Here is a 22630-nt window from a genome sequence, read left to right as displayed (position 1 = left end):
TAAGATCCTTGGAGATTTGGAAGGGGGGAGGTACTATATACTAAGGATCAATATGTTAATATTTGGGGCCTAAATTTATGATGAAAAAAAAAATACTTCCAGCATTAGAAACAGTACAGTTAGGAAATAGCCTTTAGAAGTATACCTAATAAAATCCTTTCCATGATGTGTTTCTCCTTCACTTCCCCATTTTCTATATTTTTTTAAAAAGTCATCCTGATAGATATTAGTAAAGAATAATTATATTGTTTTATTTGTATCTTTTGCTTACCACCATTTCCATAATAATGAGTTTTAGGTGCATTTTGTTTCACCAGAGGCAGTAAGAATTTTATTTTTTTAAATTACTACTAGGCTCTAAAGCCACCCCCCTCCCCCAATCTGTGATGCTTTTATTCTTAGAGTCCTAGAAATGAGAGATGGAAAACTTCAATTAAATTCATCTAGTCCATCTCCCCTGACAATGAAAAAGTGTCTCTCACATTATATTATCTGATGCTTTTTCGGGCTTCCCTGATAACCTCTGGGACATTGTCCAATAGACTAATAGACCTCACTTCGGGAGAATGTTCTCTTTCTTAGTTTTGACCCATCATTTCTCATTATTTTATCCCTTAAAGCCATTTTTCTTATATTCGTATTCTGTGAACTTAAGATCAGTAGTCTCTGCCAGTCACAAGAAAATCAACATATATCTCATTAGCAGGAACTGAGGTGGTCTACAGAAGTGAATATTCCAGATACTAAACTTTTCCCCTTTAAACACAGATTTAGCTTAACTTTAATAATTTTAAGGAGTTTTCCCCCTTGAATGTATTAGATATTTTCACTACTTTTCTTGAATGTATTGGACTTTTCTTAATAATTCAGGTTAATCATTAGCATTCTGCAAGTATATTATTAAGTAATCTACTGTATGCTAAGCATTGAAGAAATACAAAGATGAATTCAGTAATGTTTGCCTTCAGGAGTTAAGTCTCAGCAGGGTATATAAAATAGGAGTTAAGACTCAGTAGGAGATATGGCATAGGAATAGAACTAATCTTTGGTCAAGACAGAGGAAAACAGTAATATAAACAAAAGAGTTTAGATAATCACAGGCGAGAGACTATATAACTCCTATTAGAGAAATCAGGAATAGTTTCCTGAGGAGTTGGCATTTGAAACAAATAGTGTAGGGACAAGTGAGTAGTGGCCATTTCGAAAAAAAGATAAAATGAGATGTGTATTTCACACCTCACATAAGGGTGAACTCCAAATGGATTAGAGATCTAAATGTAAAATAAAAAATAAACCATACAAGTACTACAAGGAAGCATCGATAGCCTTAATGTAGGAAAAAACTTTCCGTAATGGTTACTGACAAGCCAGAGGCAAGAATGTTTTTAAAAATTGTGTGGTGGGGCAGCCCGGGTAGCTCAGTGGTTTGGCGCTGCCTTCAGCCCGGGGCATCATCGAGTCCCAAGTTGGACTCCTTGCATGGAGCCTGCTTCTCCCTCTGCCTGTGTCTCTGCCATTCTCTCTCTCTCTCTCTCAATCTCATGAATAAATAAAAAAATATTTTAAAAAATTGTGTGGTGGAGTGCCTGGGTGACTCAGTCGGCTGAGTTTCAGTTTGGGGTTGTGGGATCAGCCCCACATCAGGTTCATACTCTGTGCGGAGTCTGCTAGGGATTCTCTCTCTTTCCCCCTCCCTCTGCTGCTTCCCCGACTCACGCACGCACATGCGTGTGCACACTTTCTCTCTCCAGCCTGTAAAATAACTCTTTTTAAAAAATTATGTGGCAAAAAAAACATCATAACAAAGTTAAAGACAATCAGCTGAGAGAAAACATTCACAACATATGAAGGACCATTAAAATTTGAGGGACAAATGACCAAAACCCAATAGAAAAACTGGGGAAAAGTTTGAATAGTAGTTTCCAAATGCTATAAAAATTGTCCTAAACAGATAGAAAGAATGTTCAAACCCACTTATAATCAGAGAAATGCAAGTTAGAACAATATTTTGATACTATCTCACCTTTTAGACTAGCAAAAACTATATAGTATGACAAATATTGTTGGTGAGGTCATAGGAAACAGACAGTCTCATACATTGCTGATGGGAATACAAACTAGTACAATCCTTCTAGAGGAGATTTCGGCACAGCTACCTACATGCTTACCATTTGACCCAGCAATCTCACTTCTAACCGTGTACCCTGCAGGTGTACCTCCAGCAGTATGAAAATACAGATGCACAAGATATTCTTTGCAGCACTGTTTATAAATTGCAAAATATTGGGAACAATCTAAATGCCCACTTGTAAGAAAATAATTATATAAACTATGTGTGGAAGAAAGGTAGAATAATGGCCCCCAAGATGTCCACATCTTACACAGAATCTGTAAATATGCTATTTTACATGGCAAAAGAGACTTTTGCAGAAGGGATTAAGGCTAAAGACCTTGAGGTGAGAAGAGTACCATCGATTATCTAGGTGGGTTCAATCTAATCACAAGGCCTTAAAACAGAACCTTTCAGAAAGATGTGACATTGCTAGCCTTGAAGATAGAGGAAGGGAATCATAAACCAAGAAGTGTGGGTGGCTTTTGGAGATGGAAGAGGCTCGAAACAGATTCTCTCCTATGGCCTTTAGAAAGGAATATAGCCCTACGGACACCTTGATTTTAGCCAGGTGAGACCTATGGACTTTTGACCCACAGAACTGTAAGATAACAAGATTTGTACTGTTTGAGCCACCTTATTGTGGTAATTTGTTATTGTGGCAATAGAAAATTAATATGGTGGAAAAACTGGTGAAATTAGAATTGGATCTGTAATTTGTTGGTATGCTACCCTATGTTAATTTTCTCATTTTCATAATTTTACTATGGTTATGTAAGATGTTAACATTAAGGGAAGCTGTGCAAGAGAAAACTCTCCACTATTTTTCTGAATTTTCTGTAAAATCTAAAATTACATAGAAAGGAAAAAAACAGGGATTCCTTCTCAAGTTCCCTCCACCACTCCATCTCTCATCTCATCTTATCCTTTTAAAAAGTTGCCATGTCTCCATGCTATTTGTTTGTGAATTTCCAATGAAGCTTTTAATTCTGTGACTCCCAAACCATATGTCCACGTAAAGACTTGTTCACACATTTTTTTTTTGAGCAGATTTATTCCTAAGATCCAAACTGGAAACAACCCAAATGTCCATCAGTTGCCAAATGGGTAAACATATTTTGGTATATCCATATGTGGAATCAAAAGGAATGGTGGACTACTGATACATGCAATAGCATGGATCAATTCCCAAAGCAGTGTGCTAAGTGATAAAAGACTCCATTCTGCATAATTCTATTTCTATAACAGTATGTAAAAGATAAAACTGTAGGGACAAAGCAGGTTAGTGGTTACTAGGGGCTGAGGTAGGAGGAGTGGATTGACTGTAAAGTGGCATAAAGGAATGTTTGGGTGATAGAAATCCGTATCTCAGCAGTAGCATATATACTTGTTAACACTCATCAGACTGTAAACCTAAATATAGTGAATTTTCCTTTCATAAATTATACCTCAATAGACTCAATGTTTTTTTAAAAAAAAGATACATTTATAACATATAAAAGTTGAAAGTAAAAGGTTTGAAAAAATTTAACAGGAAGGTAATAACCAAAAAAAATCTGATATAACAATGTTCTATCAAATGAAAATGAATCTCTAAAGACAAAGAATATTCTGGGGGGGGGGGGGGTAGATTCCTGGGTGGCTAAGTGGTTTGGCGCCTGCCTTAGGCCCAGGGCATGGTCCTGGAGCCCCGGGATCGAGTCCCACATTGGGCTCCCTGCACGGAGCCTGCTTCTCCCTCTGCCTCTCTCTCTCTCTCACTCTCTCTCTCTCTTTCTTTCTCTGTGTCTCTCATGAATAAATAAATAAAATCTTAAAAAAAAAAAGAATATTCTTAGGGGTAGAAAAGGTATTTGCCCTCCCAAACAAATCTTAATATATCAGTATGTCATACATATCATAATAATTTTAATAGCATGTATATATAATACATATACATATTTTACTTTTATACTTTAATATCTAATAATATATCAATTATTATTAGTAAGTTCGATAATGTGAGTTCGATCTGATTAATGGATATGTGGTTAATGTATTAATGTATGTGCTTTTATATGTTTTAAAGTTTCATAATGTTTTACTTTGTTAAATAAAAGGGAATCATGAGATGTTTGTCAAAAATGCAGATCACTGCTCAACACCCAAAGATTCTGATTCATCAGCTCTGAGCTAGAAAAACAATCGTAATTTATTATAGGACCTTTTCTTTTTCCCTTTGATGCTTTAATTTGCAAAACAAAAACAAAAACAAACAAAAATCCCCACTAGGGGGGATGTTACCCACAATGAAACTGCTTGTTAACTAGAGAGCACTTTGCAACGATTTCTTTTGTTGTTATCCTTGTTACCTAGAGTTTCCCTTTGTATTTGGACTTCCCAAACTGGAAGATAAACTAAGGAAATGAAATATGATGACTGCAAAGTGGAGTTTAACATTTTCAGTTACCCTTCCTTTTCCTTCTTTCTTGTTAATTGTCCACAACTGAATTCTAGTGAACATTTTCAGAACATCTGTAAGTTCCTAAAGTATATTAAAAGATAAGGAAAGGAATCATTTATATAGGACATCACCCTTCTCATAACTGCAATCCATAATTCCATGAACTGCTAAAACACACAAATACACAGAAATGAGTCTACTAATTAGGGGAAAACTTAAGAAGCCAGGATGAGAACAATTCTCACCTGGGTCCTTTCTAGTAGACAAGGTAGCATTTTCTTATTGTGAGGCATGTAATATTTTAAGGAACTGCTCGTAAAGTTACTTAAATCATCTGGATTTCCTTAATCCCTGGTGCAGCCTTTGATAAGAAAAAGTCTCACACTGGATGGCAGCAGGCTTGGGTTGCAGATCATGGTGTTTTTGTGTAAAAGGTGATGACATGCTTTTCCGTCTCCACTCCCCCCCCCACCCCCACCCCGTCTTAAGGGACCAGAGGCAGCCCAAGGACAAGGGCAAGTCGGCGGCTCTCGTTACCATCATGGAGGCTTCTGAGAGTGGTTGCATAGCAGCAGTTTTATTTCAGTTACCAGACATGCCCTGATAGCCAAGTTCAGTCTTCGGGGGTTACTCTGGTTTGTAGGTGGAGAACAACTTTTATTGCTCTCTTAACATATACCAAGCTCCAGAAAAAGGCAACATTTGGCTTTTCCTTTCCCTGGCAGTTGCTAAATTTAAGCCTTATTTTGACAGAAAAGAGGGAGTACCAACTAATTAAAGTAAGTCCTTTTAGTTGTATCATTTGCTATATGACAATGGAGTTGCTTAAATGATAAGCTCTCTACTGTTTTTCAGAACAGTAGCTGGTAGCAACAGTATTTCCAAGGAGTATTGGATGAGGTAGGATTTGTTATGAGGGTTTTGTTAGTGTCTTTTTAGATGAGGTTGGTGTCAGAAGGAGGAAATCAGTTTATTTATAGTCTTTTCCTTTGTTTCTATTGATGCTATTGGATTTTTAAGTCAGCTCATGGGAGTATCATTCACATAAGACGTAGTTATAGCTTGATGTGAAAGCAGTATATTCCTCTCAATATCCATCTCTTTGTAAATTTTATATTTGAATTTTTTTTTCTGACAGTGACCACTGAATCAGTGGTCATATAAAAGTAATTTCAATATAAAAGTAATTTCAATAGAGTTTTTATTTTACTTCAGTTTAATTATATAGATAGGAGGCTTAGGGGCAAATTTTTCTGTCACATGTCACTTTAGTGGGTGTTTTGGGTTTTTCCCCCTCATATTTTCGAATTGTCATAGTGCATTTCTTTCTTTTTTGTGGTATATAATTCTGTAATAAGAGATGTGTAGAAGTTAAGTGCAGCACACATGGAGAAAATGTGTTATATTATAGGGCCTAGAAGTATTTTGAAGAGAAATGAGAACATGGGGAATCGGTGTAGTATAGTGGTTAAAAAGCAAAGGTTCCAGAGTCCGGCTGCCTGGGCATAAAGTTACACTCTGCCACTTAGCAGTTGTGTGACTTGGGAAAAGTCAGACATGTTCTATCCCAGCTGTTGACAGGTGATCTACTGTTGATTTTAAAAATGAACTGTTCACATAGTGCATATTCTTGCTCAAAACCATATTAAATCAGTACACATTTCTACTCTTTAGCTATAAGTTATTTCTCTCAGAAAAGCAAATGCTTTCTCATTTGTGACTACTTTGGATGGTCTTGTCTCTCACTTTTGCTTTCTTTAGAAATCAGAGTAAAAGGTAAAGTCCTCACAATGGCATGCAGGATCTGTCCACTCACCCCACTGCTGAGACATTTCCCACAACCCTTCCCATTGCTTTCTCCACTCCAGCCACACTGACCTCTTGGCTCTTTCTGAAACATACCAGGAGTTCTTCTACCTAAAGCCTTTGCCCAGCCCATTCGTGTTGCCTGGAATGCTTTTCCCTTCTGATATCTGCAGGCTAACTCACCTCCTTCAAGTCTTTAGTCAGTGTAATATTTCTCCAAAAGGCTTATCATGATGACCATTTTATATTCTCAGCTCTTTACATGACCCTATTTTTCTATAGCACTTGTCTTTTACTAATTTATTGTGTTCTTTGTGTATTGTCTGTCTCCTACTAGTATATGAAACTTAATGAAGGCAAAGATATGTGTTTGTTTTGTTCACTGATACATGTCAAGTGCCTCAAGTATCTGGCCAATAAAGGGTGCTCAATAAATACATGAATGAATGAACTTTTTTTTTTTTTTTAGGTACTTTCAATATCCTGGGTTTAAATTCTGACTCCTCATTTCCCAACTGGGTTACCTGAAGCAAGTTGCTGAATACTTATTTTGTAGCATTGTTGCATCAATTAAACAGTATTGCATATTGGAAAGCTCCTAGCCAGTGCTTCATATCCAGAAAACCTTCAGTAAATTCAGTCAGTCAACAAATGTTAATCGAGTACTTATGATGTACCAAGTATTCCTGTAGGTACTAGCATATATCACTGAACAAAAGAGCCAAAAATCCCTGCTATTTGTGGAACTTATTTCTTCCCTTCCTTTGATGTGGTTGTTTCTAAGGGGAAAAACTGTGATTCTGCCTCATCTATTCAGTGGTCTCTCACCCGAAATTCACATTCACTTAATACTTACAGGGACCCATTTTTCCATTATTTTAAAAGTACTTTTCCATTCAGTTAATTTATTCTTTGGAATGGCCCCAGGAAGACGATTTTTTATTCCTCATTTTACAGGTGGGAAATCTGAAACTTGGAAATTAGGACTTGTCCAGGGTCATTCAATAGGAGAAATTGGAGCCAGGATTTGAAGCCACACATTCTGATTCAGAGTTGCCTGCTCTTTCTACACTACAACAATGGCTTTTATTCATTTCACAGTCCATTTTATTTCCGTCCTACAGACATTTATTGAGCCCCTACAAAATGCCTGATACCAGACCTGCCCTGGGAAGTTAAAGGTTGCTTCATCCCTGCCCTGAATTCAGAGTTTAGAGGGAAGGCTGTTGGCACATAAGTGGGCATGCAGCATGCTGAATGTAAGACTGACTGTATTTACTTGGAATACTTGGAAGCACAGAGGAGGGCCACCTCATCTAGAGCAAGGTGTAGGTCATGTCAAAAAACATGCTAGAAGAGATCATGCCTCAGCTGAGTCTCAAAGGATGACTTAACCAGGGAAAAGGAAGGGAATATGAACAGCAGCAGAGATGCATGGTGAACATAGAGAATGTCAGGCTTTCAGAGTTGCTAGAGAGTAAAGTGTACAGCAGGGAATGGCCAGGAATCAGACTAGAATATTTAGTAGGTACCAAATGATACCGTATCTTTCAGGAAGAACTCTTACCAGGCCCCCTCTCTTAGGTACTTTTATATTAGTTATCCATCCTTGGTCCAGTAATCTATAGTCAAGGCAGAAGAATTGCTTGGTGCAAAGGATTGTGATCTCTTCATAAGGAATTGCTCAGAAGAAGCAGGGCAAGTGGGCATGCCATACACTGTGAGGGGGTAATGTTACTGAGAAACTGGCTCACTGCATAGTTGGTCTGGGACAGAGGCATAGCAGAAGCTAAGACTTGCTTGGATATAATGAGTTTTTAGTGGCATCATCTGTTTAGTTATGTGGGAGGAGACCACATGGCTAAATAGACTGATGCCAGAGCAACCTTTATAGCCTGAGCTAAACATATTCTCAGGTGAGAACCATGTTTCAATTTTATCAAGGAAATAAAAGCAGAATTTTGTTGTGGATTCTACCACCTCTATGAAATATTACTACTCTGGGCTATCTTAAACTTTCCCTTATCTGTATTCCCAGAACAACCATAGTTTCACATAGATATTGAATATCTATGTGAAACTTTAGTGCTTACTAAAGTTTAGACACTGTGGTAGATGTTAAAATAGAATAAAACATTATATCTTACATCTTCCCTCAAAAGTTTAAGGGCCAATGGGAGCAATAAGTATGCATTAATAAGTGGGCAACCACCTTCCCAACCTTATTTTTTGCTACTTCTAATTATATATCAGCCATACTACATCTACTTAAGGGATGCCCAGTGTATTCTTATCTCCATGACATTCTCAAGCTGTGCTCCATACAATACCTCTGCTCCTCAGCACCCCCAAACCCAAATCCTGTCTACCCATTGGGACCTAGCATATTCATTCCACTTCTGCCATAGAACTTCCTCTTATTTCTCCAGATGATGTAACCTCATCTTTCTCTGAAATCCTGAAATTTGTATGTACCTTTCTAAAATAATACCACATTATCAATCTGAGATGCACATTTTTTTCACATTTTAACATCCCTTTAAGTTACTCTTTTAAGATAACTCTGCCATCAATATTCTCAAAAAGATACAGGATGATATTTTGTGGAAAAATATGTACAGCAACTACTCCAAGTCAAAAAGTAGTTCAGAAGAAAGAAGTATTAGGAATACCTTAACCATATTTTCTTTTTATGTAATCACGATATATGACAAAACCTGCCTAAGTAAGTCTATAAAACTTTTTTAATACAAAATAAAAATGTTAAGTGATAAAGCATTGTGCTATAGTTTTATTGGCAGCTTTTTTCATAGTGTACATAAAATAATAGTATTATTTACAATCAGTGGTGTCCTAGAGTCAACGAAAAATGATATTTTGTGGTTAAATATGCCATACATTAAGACCACTTACCTCCCTGATTGTGTCATATATACTTATAATTAGTCTCCATATCCCATATTAAACTATAAGCTCCTTGGGGGCAGAGTTTGTGTTTGTTTTATCTTTGATTCTCTTGCAATACCTGATGCTTTACAACAAATAGACATAAAACAAATATTTATAAAATAAATGGATTAAAATAAGAAAGTATTATTTAGGGATGCCTGGGTGGCTCAGCGGTTTGGTGCCTGCCTTCAGCCCAGGGTGTGATCCTGGAGACCCGGGATCCAGTCCCACGTCAGGCTCCCTGCATGGAGCCTGCTTCTCTCTCTCTGCCTGTGTCTCTGCCTCTCTGTATCTTTCATTAATAAATAAATAAATAAATAAATAAATAAATAAATAAATAAATAAATAATCTTTTTTTTTTTAAAGTATTATATAGTAAGAGCCACAAAAAGTGGCTATATGAGTGAACATCCACCAGTACATTCTGTTAACTGTGTTTTTTTTGAAATACATTTATATATGGTATATGAGCAAGTCCTTGGGCCAAATCTCAACTTAAGCCAGTGGTTTTTGAACCAACCATAAACAATCCTAATAGAATTCTATAAACTTATGTCTGGTTTGCTAACTACATTTGTGAGCAAATGTGGTGACTCATCCTGATTGAATCATAATAAGTAGTAAATAAAGCCTTTGCCTTGGAGAACAAATGGCAGTGACTTTCCCTAGCAATGCTAAAATTGTACAGGAGACCAGACAAATGCCTGTCTCTAAGAAATACAGTACTTTAGGGGAGCCCGGTTGACTCAGTTGGTAGAACATTACAACTCTTGATCTCGGGATTGTAGGTTCAAGTCCCACATTGGGTATAGAGATTACTTAAAAATAAAATCTTGGGGCAGCTGGGTGGCTCAGTTGGTTACGCTTCTGTCTTTGGCTCAGGTCAGGATCTCTGGGTCCTGGGATTAAGCCCTATATTGGGGTTCCTGCTTAGTAAGGGGTCTGCCTCTCCTTCTCTCTACCCTTCCTGCCCACTGCTCATGCTCTCTCTCTCTTAAATAAGTAAATAAAATCTTAAAAAATAAAATAAAACCATAAAATCTTTAAAAAAAGAAAAGGAAATGTGGGTATTATACTAACTAAAATAAGTCAGTCAAAGAAAGACAAATACCATATGATTTCACTCATTTGTAGAATTTAAGAAATAAAACAGATGAACACAGGGCAAGGGAAGGAAAAATAAGATAAAAGCAGAAAGGTAGGCAAACCGTAAGAGACTCTTAACTCTAGGAAACAAGTAGTGTTGCTGGAGGGGAGGTGGGTTGGGGGATGGAGTAACTGAGGAATTGGGCACTAAGGAGGGCACATGATATACACATGATCAGAGCACTGAGTGTTGTATACAACTAGTGAATCACTAAATTCTACCCCTGAAAGTAATAACACACTATATGTTAACTAAGTTGAACTTAAAATAAAAAATTTAAAAAATAGAAACAAAAAGAAATGTAGTACTTTAAAAAAAAAAAAAAAAGAAGTTTTGTTTTCTTCTCTCCAGTCAGTTTCTATGCACCTATAATAAAAACAGCCTAGGGAATTATGTCTGTGGTATTTTCTAGGATTTTTAGCTTTATTCTTTGGGCTACAGAAATAAGGTCTTTTTTTTTTTTTTTAAGTCATCTAAATAGTTTTACTTCTGATTCAAATAAGTTTGTTTCCATTTTTCCAAATGGAGAGAGCAATGCCTGTGTGTTTGCAAAATACTTGGCATGGGTAAGCACACTGTGACAGTCTACATTAGTGTTCACCAGATATTCCCAGTTTTCTTTCTGGATACATGATACAATTGTATACCCTTTTCCCATGGAATTTAGGTGTGATCATGTGATTTTGTCCAGTGAGATGAGACAAGAAATGACATGAAGCTTTAAGAACTAGTACATAACTTGCCACATTTCCTTTCTCCTGCTGAAGCAACTAATAGATGCACAGAGGAGGAGCCTCCTTTGGCCTAAGTCCCTGAGTGAGAGTAGCATAGGGCCAAGCCCCCATCTCCCTTAGTTGATCTGCTCACAGATAGATATGTACTAAGATGGTGAGATAAATATAACCCAGTGTATCTTGATTAATATAGTCTTCACCCAGAACAGTGGGCTTTGGTGATTAGTAAAAGAATATAAAAGATTTGACATGCTGATCTTGACTCAGCATTTCTTTTTCTTCTTTATGGAAATGTTTATTGTATGTAGCTTTTACAAGATAATATTTATCTCAAGATGATTAGAAGGTCATTTTCTCAGCATCAAAATACTTTGAATTTTAACTTTTTCTAAGACATTTTGTATATTTACGTAAGCTGCCCTTTCATCTGCCAACAGTAGAATTGTTACTTGAAAGCAGTGGCCATCATCATTCATGTATGCATTTATTCCATTATTCTACACACTTTTATTGGGTGCTCATTGTTTACCAGGTGCAAAGACTAGGAAATGTTTATAGGAACTTTAGGTAGTTTGATGGAGGTGGTAGGAGGCAAGCAGAGGCCAAAAACTATAAACTACTTTGTTCTGAAATCTAGATGTTCAGTGGTTTCATAAATGATTATCTATTTTGGGATAGTTTAGCTACATTTATTTTTTTAAATAAATTAATTTTTTATTGGTGTTCAATTTACCAACATACAGAATAACACCCAGGGCTCATCCCGTCAAGTGCCCCCCTCATGCCCGTCACCCATTCACTCCCACCCCCCACCCTCCTCCCCTTCCACCACCCCTAGTTCGTTTTCCAGAGTTAGGAGTCTTTATGTTCTGTCTCCCTTTCTGATATTTCCCACACATTTCTTCTCCTTTCCCTTATATTCCCTTTCACTATTATTTATATTCCCTAAATGAATGAGAACATATAATGTTTGTCCTTCTCCGATTGACTTACTTCACTCAGCATAATACCCTCCAGTTCCATCCACGTCCAAGCAAATGGTGGGTATTTGTCGCTTCTAATGGCTGAGTAATATTCCATTGTATACATAAACCACAGCTTCTTTATCCATTCATCTTTCGATGGACACCGAGGCTCCTTCCACAGTTTGGCTATCGTGGCCATTGCTGCTATAAACATCGGGGTGCAGGTGTCCCGGCGTTTCATTGCATCTGTATCTTTGGGGTAAATCCCCAACAGTGCAATTGCTGGGTCGTAGGGCAGGTATATTTTTAACTGTTTGAGGAACCTCCACACAGTTTTCCAGAGTGGCTGCACCAGTTCACATTCCCACCAACAGTGTAAGAGGGTTCCCTTTTCTCCGCATCCTCTCCAACATTTGTGGTTTCCTGCCTTGTTAATTTTCCCCATTCTCACTGGTGTGAGGTGGTATCTCATTGTGGTTTTGATTTGTATTTCCCTGATGGCAAGTGATGCGGAGCATTTTCTCATGTGCGTGTTGGCCATGTCTATGTCTTCCTCTGTGAGATTTCTCTTCATGTCTTTTGCCCATTTCATGATTGGATTGTTTGTTTCTTTGGTGTTGAGTTTAATAAGTTCTTTATAGATCTTGGAAACTAGCCCTTTATCTGATCTGTCATTTGCAAATATCTTCTCCCGTTCTGTAGGTTGTCTTTGAGTTTTGTTGACTCTTCACAACTTTTGCTGTGCAAAAGCTTCTTATCTTGATGAAGTCCCAATAGTTCATTTTTGCTTTTGTTTCTTATGCCTTCGTGGATGTATCTTGCAAGAAGTTACTGTGGCTGAGTTCAAAAAGGGTGTTGCCTGTGTTCTCCTCTAGGATTTTGATGGAATCTTGTCTCACATTTAGATCTTTCATCCATTTTGAGTTTATCTTTGTGTATGGTGCAAGAGAGTGGTCTAGTTTCATTCTTCTGCATGTGGATGTCCAATTTTCCCAGCACCATTTATTGAAGAGACTGTCTTTCTTCCAATGGATAGTCTTTCCTCCTTTATCGAATATTAGTTGCCCATAAAGTTCAGGGTCCACTTCTGGGTTCTCTATTCTGTTCCATTGATCTATGTGTCTGTTTTTGTGCCAGTACCACACTGTCTTGTAGTTTAGCTACATTTAAAACAAGTTTACAAATAACATACCCAAGGTGACAAAGACCAAACTTTAACACTTTTGAGACTACCAACACATTACCTTATACTAGTTACGTAATTCTTTTTTTTTTTGGTTTGAGAGGTTTTGCTGGGGGTGGGGGGGTAGTTCTTAGAATAAAACTTCTCTTATTTAAGAAATAAGTGTTATCAAAAAGTTTAATTATACCAGTTATCCTAGAAGAAAAAAATTTTTCATCACATTAACAGGTGGTTTCAAGCAACTGTTATTTATAAATTTTTTTAAAAGATTTTATTTATTTATTCATGAGAGACACAGAGAGAGAAAGGGAAAGACACAGGCAGAGGGAGAAGCAGGCCCCATGCAGGGAACCTGATGTGGGATTTGATCTGGGGACCATGAGATCATTCCCTGAGCTGAAGGCAGACGCCCAACCACTGAGCCACCCAGGTGTCCCATTATTTATCAATTAAAACATTAAAAGCTGGATTCTTTTTCTGGTATTCATTATAAAAATTGTAGTATTTTTTTCAGAGGTAGTACAGAAGAGTAAGGAGACATCAAGGTGCTCTTTTGGTTTTCTCTCCCGTCACCTTCTGCCTTTTCATCCTAGGGGTTCTTCAGCAAGCGCCTGAAAGGCTCCATCAAGAGGACCAAAAGCCAATCAAAGCTTGACAGAAACACGAGCTTTCGGCTACCATCCCTTCGTAATGCAGATGACAGGTAGGAAGTTAACTTGCTTAAAACAGGAGGCGGTTTTGGTTTTGTTTTTGTTTTAAACAGGGAAAGCAAGTCTTCAGTGGGTTTTGATAAGGCATTTTTGGTCATCTCTAACTTTGTATCAGTGATTATTGGAAAGATCCAATACTAAATTCACTTTTTTTTGTCTTGCTGGTATTGAGGCAAGGTACAGAGTATTGGCTCAGATGCCCTGGCAGTTTAAGAATCCTATAATATTGGAAAGTAAGAACTAATTTAAGTCCTGTTTCTATCGAATTAAATTCTAATGGTCACAGATGTATCTTTCTGTTGTAGAAGGACTATAGAATGATGATGACAATAGCAAACATGTTTTGAGCACTACACTAGGTGCTCTATATACATTACCTTGTTTAATGTTTATAGTAACCCTATAAGATAAATATTATTATCACCACTTTGTAGATGAAGAATCCAAGGCACAGAGAGATTAAACAATCTTGCCCAAGATCATACAGCTTAGTAAATAGCAAAAATGGTATTGGAACTTGAGCAATTTGGCTTAAGTCCATGCAGTTCACAGCTACATAGTTCTCTGTTGTACAGCATGTGGAATCAGCTGTATTGGTTTGCAGTCACATCTAGAAGACATGTATGAAAAGCAAGATTTTGATTATTAGGGCTGTCAGCTTGCATACCCGCCAGATGCATAGCTCATTAAGGAGAGTAACCTAAAATTGTTGGATGTGTGCTAGAACACATTTTTAATGCTTCATATTTCCACATTGGTCAAAATTTAGGAAATGGCACTTGCTGTTTTCTGACACATTGCTGCCATCACTAGCGTTTACTGAGTGCTTACTATTTGCCAACTATTTTTAAGGTAGTCTTTCATGTAATACAACTCTAGATACTGTTATTACCCTCATTTTGCAGATGAGGAACTAAGATAAAAGAAATTGAGAAGCTTGCCCAAGGTCACACAGCTAGTAGGTAGTAGAGCTTGGATTTGAACTCCTGTCTGCCTTTCATATTTGATACTCTTATTTATCCTGGATTTTTTTTTCTTTCAAAGTTCATTATTTTTAGCTATCTATGTAACAAACAGAGATTACAGTCTCTGTAATGGCAGATTATAGATTTGCCAGGCAGAGAATTACTCTCCTTTTTTGTAGATTAAGTAACTTGTCTCCCATACTTAGTTGATGAGAAACAGTATACTGCTTTATCAGCGATTCTTATCCTTGAACCACTTTAGAGGTGCTCTGTGAAATTTGCAAGTCAGTCCAATTTGCTGTGTAGTCATATCGTTAATTATCTCTTTTATACCTCTTTGTTTTAATCATAAAAAAGCTGATTTTTTTCATATATTTTCCTTATATTCCTATTATTCTACAATTTTCATCATTCTAAGAATTAAAAGCATTTTATAAATAAGTCAATAAAATGTAATGATACATTTTTTCAGAATATTGGTTTTTAAGAATTAGGATATTGTACAACTACTGAAACACTCCAACTTTCTTAAACTGTGCATCATCATGTATATGTTTGAGTGACAGGGAAATATTTTTTATAGGTGTACTTTATTTTTTAAACTTGCACTAAATATCACTTTCATAATTTCAAAATGCTCCCTCCTATTCCATTTTGCTTTAGGTAGCCTAAAGGAATGCTTAGATTGAACTACCAAGAGGTTGTATTCTCCTGGAGTCTCCTATATTGCTTTTATATAGCTAGTGTACTTTTAGTCTTTTCAGTGACCTAAATTTAGTATATGTGCCTTCCATGCAGTTCTGCTTCAATCAGTAGTAGTATATTTGTGTCTCAAATATAGCATAATAAAAAGGTACCAGTAAATCTCAAATATTTATATTTTTCAAATCCATTTGAATTATAGAAGTTTCCTATACAGAAAATTTTCAGGGCAGCCCCGGTGGCACAGCGGTTTAGCGCTGCCTGCAGCCCAAGGTGTGATCCTGGAGACCGGGGATCGAGTCCCACATCAGGCTCCTTGCATGGAGCCTGCTTCTCCCTCTGCCTGTGTCTCTGCATCTCTCTCTCTCTCTCTCTCTGTCTCTCATGAAAAAATAAATAAAATCTTTAAAAAAAAATTTTTTTTTTCAAAAACTATTCTTCCCATAAATGGATATACTCACTAGAGTTTGGATGTATTATATTTGTTTGGTTATTTTTTCTCCAGGTTTGTCTAGCCAATGATCTACTAGCCATAAACTCTGCTATAAAGCTGTGGTAGAATTTGGTACTGGTGTTGCTTTTTGGGTCAATTTATAATGATCCTTAAACTCAGAATTTCCTTTATGAAATTGTGGGGGCACAGGCATAAGAAGTGAAGTTTTGCCAATTAATATTTCTAAAAAACCAAATTTCTTGATGTACAGTAACATCTATGATGTGTGATGGTTAGATACACACCAGAAAGCTATGTGCTACAAAGGAATGAGGAGAACTAAAAACATGGCCCCAACCTCAGGAGAGTCCAACAAAAGAAGTTAATGTCCAGGGAGAAATGGTACAAGTGAGGTGAGATGACTTGCTCTTGGATGACCAGGAACAACCTTACAGCGCAGTGGCCTATGAGTGCAACAGGTATTATATGAACATAGAAAGAGACACAGGAAGAGAGCAATAATGAGCAAAAGCAGATTCTAGATGATTATGGAGCTTGAAGAGAAATACTGAATAATTGATAGTATGTAAGGCAGAAAAGTAGGAAATAAAATTGGAAAGGTAAAGTTCCAGTTTTGAAGTTGGTAGGGAAAAAAGCTACTGCTTTTTTGTCTTAAAAATTGCTGAGTATAAAAAACAGAAATATGATCCATCTTTGATGAAACAAGGAGAAAGCTGAATGATAGATTACTTAAAATTAGGGGATCAGATGTAGTTGCCTACAGAATGAAATTCTGAAAAGAATTCTATCACTTCAGATTCAGATCAGCTAGTAGTTAATAGTAATGGCTTACACAGTCAAAATTATTTCTTCCTCACTTAAAAAAGAAAAAAGAAATCTGAAGGTGGGCAGTCCAGGCCTGGCTAAAGGAGCACAGTTCTTTTTGAGCTTTTCCCTCTGCCATCCTTAGGGTCTTAAAGGATCTCTTTACAGATAGAGTGGAGCTACTAAAGATTCAGCCATAGCACCCATGTTTCAGGTATCATAAAATGGTGCCTGTCTTCCAGCTAAGTGTTTTTCCTTTAAAGCCATTTTCCTGAAACCCCATCCAGTGACTTCTGTTGTGTCTCATTGCCACCTCTTTCTGCAAGAGAGGCTGGGAAATGTTGTACCTGGGTACATCATTTCCCCCCATAATGCAAGAGTCTGTTATTAAGGAAGGTGGGAGGGTTAGACATTAGAAGGACAACTAGCAATCTCTAACAAAAGAATGAGGTTGATTTATCTACCTACCTCTAGAACTCTGGAATGATTCAACACCACACAGCTCTTGAAGGCCAGCAGTCAGGTTTACATTTATCACATAGCAAATTTGAGAAACGGAACCAACCCACATAAAAAGACCTACAGATAGCAACATTTGTGTTGGCCTATTACAGTCCTCTCTAGTAATTCCACTCATAAGTATATCCAAGAGAAATGAAAACATATGTCATCACAAAAACTTATACATGAATATTCATAGCAGCATTATTCATATTAGCCAAAAAGTGGTAATGACCAACTGATTAATGGATATACAAAACATGATATATCAATACAATGCATTACAGTTGTCCCTTGAACTCAACACAGGGGTTAGGTATGCTAACCTAAGTGTGTGTTGAAAATCCACATATAATTTTTAGACTCCCCAAAAACCTAACTGCTAATAGCCCATTGTTGACAAGAATCTTTATGGGTAACATAAACAGTCAATTAATGTATGTTATGTATATTACAGACTGTATTCTTACAGTACAATTAGCTAGAGAAAAGAAAATGTTTTTAAAATCCTAAGGAAGAGAAAATATATTTATAGTACCATACTGTATTTACTGAAAAAAATCCACTAATAAGTATGTGCACCTGCACAGCTCAAACCTGGGTTGTTCAAGGCCAAATGTATTATTCAGCCATAAAAAGGAATGAAGTACTAATACATGCTACAACATGGATCAATCTTGAAAACTTTATACTGAGTGGAAAAGCCCACCACAAAAGACCTATATTGTATGATTCCATTCATATGAAATGTCCAGAATAAGCAAATCTATAGAAACAGTAGATTAATGGTTGCCAGAGGCTGGGTATATAAGATAGGGGAAGTGATGAATGAGGAATGACTGCAAGTGGGCATGAGGCTTCTTTTTAGAGCAATGAAAATGTTTTAAGCTTAGATTGTGATGATAATTGCACAAATCTGAATATACTGAAAACTGTATACTTTAAATGGATAGGTTCTATGGGGTGTGAATCATGTCTCAACCTCAATAAAAAAGTTAAATTATTAAAAAAAAAAAAAAACCAGCTGGCCCGGAAATACTATAGAGTGAAGCTCATTAGTCTATAAGCTCTATTCCATTGCACAAAACTTCCCTCGTGTTTTCCAGTGCTTTACTATGAAATATAAACAGATAATCAAGAATCTCCAGATATTGGAGGAGAGTCTCTATCATGAAGGAGAGCAAACCAAATAAATAGGAGGGGGAAAATAAACAACCCAGGAGAAATAGAAACACCACACAGGGCCAAAACAACTTTAAAGCAAAATATTTTCAAAAGATAAGATTGTACATGTATGGAACAATAACAAGAAGATACAAGAAAAGGAACATCAAAGAAACAAGAAAGAGAGCTTAGAAATTAAAAATATAAAAGCTTGAGTCAAATCACTCTCCCAGAAAGTGGAACAAAAATTGAGAAAATCAACCCAGAAGATTTTAGGAAAAGAGAACACAGAAAAACTTCGGAGAGGAAATTGTCAAAGAAACAACACAAGAAAATGTCTCAAAACAAGAAAACATAAATGTCCAGGTTGGAAAGGCCATCAAATTCCCAGCACAGTGAATGAAAAAAGACAAAAGCACCTCCTCCCCAACGCACACACACACACACACCAATTTACATCATCAAGAAATATCAGATAACTGAGGCTTAAAAAAAACTCTTAAAAGCTTCTAGAAAGAAAAAATAGGTTACATACCAGAGTAGTGGGAAGATCACATTATAATTCTCAATAGAAATATTGAAAACTGGAAGTCAGTGGAGAAATGTCTTTAAAATTCTGAGTGAAAATTATTTTCAACCTAATATTCCATATACAGGGATGTCCTTGAATGTCATACTAAGGAGTTTGGATTTTATCATAGCAATAGGGAGCCTTTAAACACTTTTGAGCAAGGAAATGACCTAATCAGAATTGTGCATATATAGATTAATACAGGAATGGAAAATTTCAAATGACTTGGTTTGCAGAGACTAAGTTTGGGAAACCAGTTAGCAAAAAGCTATTGTAAGAAATAATGAAGGCTATAAGAAGGATAGTGACACTGGGAATGAAGAGGCAGAGACAAGATAGGAGGAACATTTTAGAGGCAAAATCAATAGGATGTCACAAAGTCATCATAGTTCCAAAGCCATCTAATCAGATAAAAGCCAGTAAAGTGATTTCCTGGAATCAATGTTGGCAACATTTTCAAATTAAAGCCATGTCATGAGAGAGGGTGTTGGGACAGGAGAAGACTGAAATATATACCTTTAATTCAAATGCACTTTTAAAAAGTTTTAGGGGATCCCTGGGCGGCGCAGTGGTTTGGCGCCTGCCTTTGGCCCAGGGCACGATCCTGGAGACCCGGGATCGAATCCCACGTCGGGCTCCCGGTGCATGGAGCCTGCTTCTCCCTCTGCCTATGTCTCTGCCTCTCTCTCTATCTCTCTCTCTCTATCATAAATAAATAAAAATTAAAAAAAATAAATAAAAAATAAAATAAAAAGTTTTAAACACTAGGAAATGGACATACTACATTGTCAGGCATTCTAAGATTCCAACTGTCTGTCAGGTTGCACCCTTACTCTGGAAGCGCTACTGAAATTTACCAGTATCTTGAGGTAAAGATAACACATGGAGAACTTTCTTAACTCCTTTAAACATCCCTCAAGTAAAAACCTTTGCAGTGATGTCCTCAATTCTGAGGCTTACTGACAAAGCATGGTTTTAAAGCAGTCTGCTTGTTCACCGTCAGGAGATACCTAAAAGTTAAGTGTGGTGTTCATTTGTAGGGAGGATTTGGGTACAATATACTGAGCTTGTTGAGCTTCTAATTAGAACTGATTTTTTAACTTTTTCCTTTGAATTTATATACTCACAAGAAATTGTAAAAATAGTACATAGAGTCTTATAAAACCCTCCCCCAGCTTCCTCTGATAGCTGTATCCTATACCCATGTTATAATATCAAAACCACATAATTGATTTTGGTATAATTCTGTTAATTGGACTACAAATGCTACTCGATTTTCACAAGCTCTCATCTCTGTGTGTTTATAGTTCTATGCAATTTAATTCTATGTATAGATTTGTATAGTCACCACCACAATCAAGATATAGAATTGTTCCATTACCAGAAAAGAACTCCCTCTGCCCCTTCACGGTCATACCTGCCTCCCCACAACCATCCCTGCCCTCTCGCAACCACTAATTTTCCATCTCTATAGTTTTGCTATTTCAAGAATATTATATAAATGGAATCATATGGCAAATAACCAATTAAGATTACCCTTTTTTTAGTGCATAGAATGCCCTTGAAATCCACCCAGTTGTTGCATCTATCATTAGTTTATTCCTTGTTATCGCTAAGTAGTATTCCACTGTATGGATATTCCAGAGTTGTGAAATCATTGACTCACTGAAGAACATTTGCGTACACATGAAGAAAAGTTACATGTGCATAAGTTTTCACTTCTCTAGTATAAGTGCACGTAAGTGCAGTTGCTGGGTTGGATGGTAAACACATGTTTAGGTATGTAAGAAACTGCCAAGCTCTTCCAGAATATTGGTACCTATTTTATATTCCCACCAGCTGCATGTACGGTGTTTTTTATGTCCCAAGAGATTTTCACCTGTGTTTTCTTCTAGACATTTCATGATTTTTATCTTTATATTTAGGTCACTAGTCTATTTATTTAATCTTTTGTTGATTTAAATAAAAAGGTCTTGACTCAGAACTTACTGGTATTCAGTCCAAGATATCAAAATTGCAAACTTGCCCCAGCCACGCCAGTTACAGGAAGTCTGCCTTCCTTTGGAGTAGGAAATATTGTAAACCACCTACTTCTCTCCTCATCTGCTCTTCCCTTCCAGTTTGCTAACCATGGTTTTAGAAGGTTGCCAGAAGGTTCTGGGCAAGAGGAGACAGAAAGAAGAGAAAAGGGGATAAGAAAGTTCTAGTACTATCTTAGCATCCCATAATGCTGTCTGAGCCTGGCTGACAGCCTGTTAAAACTGCCTGTTCCATCATAGGATAACAAGTGTCTCATCTCTGAGCAGCTATCATCTGTGGTTTCATTGAGGTTAGTGTGTACATGTCTGTCCCAGGTGTTCACTAGCAACTTCTTTCACAATTTCTCGAAAGGAATTCTTGTTCTTCTGGTCTCTTCACCCTTCTAGTCCTCTGGTCCACAGGAAATATCCACACACCCTTTGCCCTGACAAACTCTGGGAGTCAAGCTAATCTAAAAGCATCAACCCTCTTAGGTTCAAACTCTAGGAGTGCAAGCTAATCTAAAAGTATCAACCCTCTTCGGTTCTGCCACCAACAATTCATCATTTCTCATCATTTAAATTTTCCAGATAGACTCAAACTTCACCCTGTATGCATCATCTGCCCATTTCCCTGGTGGGAAGCAGGAAGATGAGCCTCACAGCTTTCTCCAGAAGTTCTCTCTCACAAAACCCTTTCCCTTCTCCGTTCTCTGACCACTTTTTCAAAAAAAAAAGATTTTGTTTATTTATTTAAGAGAGAGAGAGAGCACGTAAAGCTGGGAGGAGGGGCAGAGAGAGAGGAGAAGCAGACTCCTCGCTGAGCAGGGAGCCTGGACCCTAAGATCATGACCTAAGCCAAAGGCAGATGCTTAGCTGACTGAGCCAACCAGGCGCCCCCTGACCACTTTTTATAGTCTTGTTCTGAGAGGTTGAATGTAATAGAACTGGCTCTAAAACATTTCTTTGTAAGGTCTACAGTTTGTTGGGAACTTGGCTTCAATATACGAATCTGTTTTCTCTTAATGTCTCAATTGAAACTTCAATTTTAATATCTCATCACATATGTATATCATACTTTTATTAATCTGTAGTCTTTAGCATAACATACAAAGTGCAACATGGCCCCATCCATGCCTAACTCCCAGCACTGTCTTCTCTCACTCCTAGGACAAGTCTGTCATTTACTTACCACGCTGTTCTGGATTTCTGTGCTTTTGATCTTGCTGCCCTTTCTATCCCAAATACCATTTCCTATTCCTACCTCCTGTCCTTTGTCGTAATTTATAACATATCTAATTCATACTCCTGCAACAATATCCAAATCAGAAGTCCTGTGCCTTTGGACTTTGCCTTGTTCTTCCTATACATCATCCTAAACTAAACACCTACCCCATGTACCCA

General features: G+C 37.1%; 1 protein-coding gene across 10 annotated transcripts in view; it reads left to right on the top strand.

Moving 5' to 3' along the window:
- Positions 1 to 22630, top strand: part of RASAL2 (RAS protein activator like 2) — a 347984-nt gene that overhangs the window by 272906 nt on the left and 52448 nt on the right. For all 10 annotated transcript variants that reach the window (XM_038542405.1, XM_038542404.1, XM_038542403.1 and 7 more), the window contains one exon: positions 13931 to 14040. In XM_038542405.1, the coding sequence (XP_038398333.1) occupies positions 13931 to 14040 (110 nt within the window). The remainder of the gene's footprint in view (positions 1 to 13930; positions 14041 to 22630) is intronic.

This window comes from Canis lupus, chromosome 7, assembly GCF_011100685.1.
Source record: "Canis lupus familiaris isolate Mischka breed German Shepherd chromosome 7, alternate assembly UU_Cfam_GSD_1.0, whole genome shotgun sequence".
Classification (NCBI taxonomy): domain Eukaryota; kingdom Metazoa; phylum Chordata; class Mammalia; order Carnivora; family Canidae; genus Canis; species Canis lupus.
The sequence above is the reverse complement of the archived record's forward strand: the minus strand, read 5'-3'. Positions and strand labels throughout refer to the sequence as shown.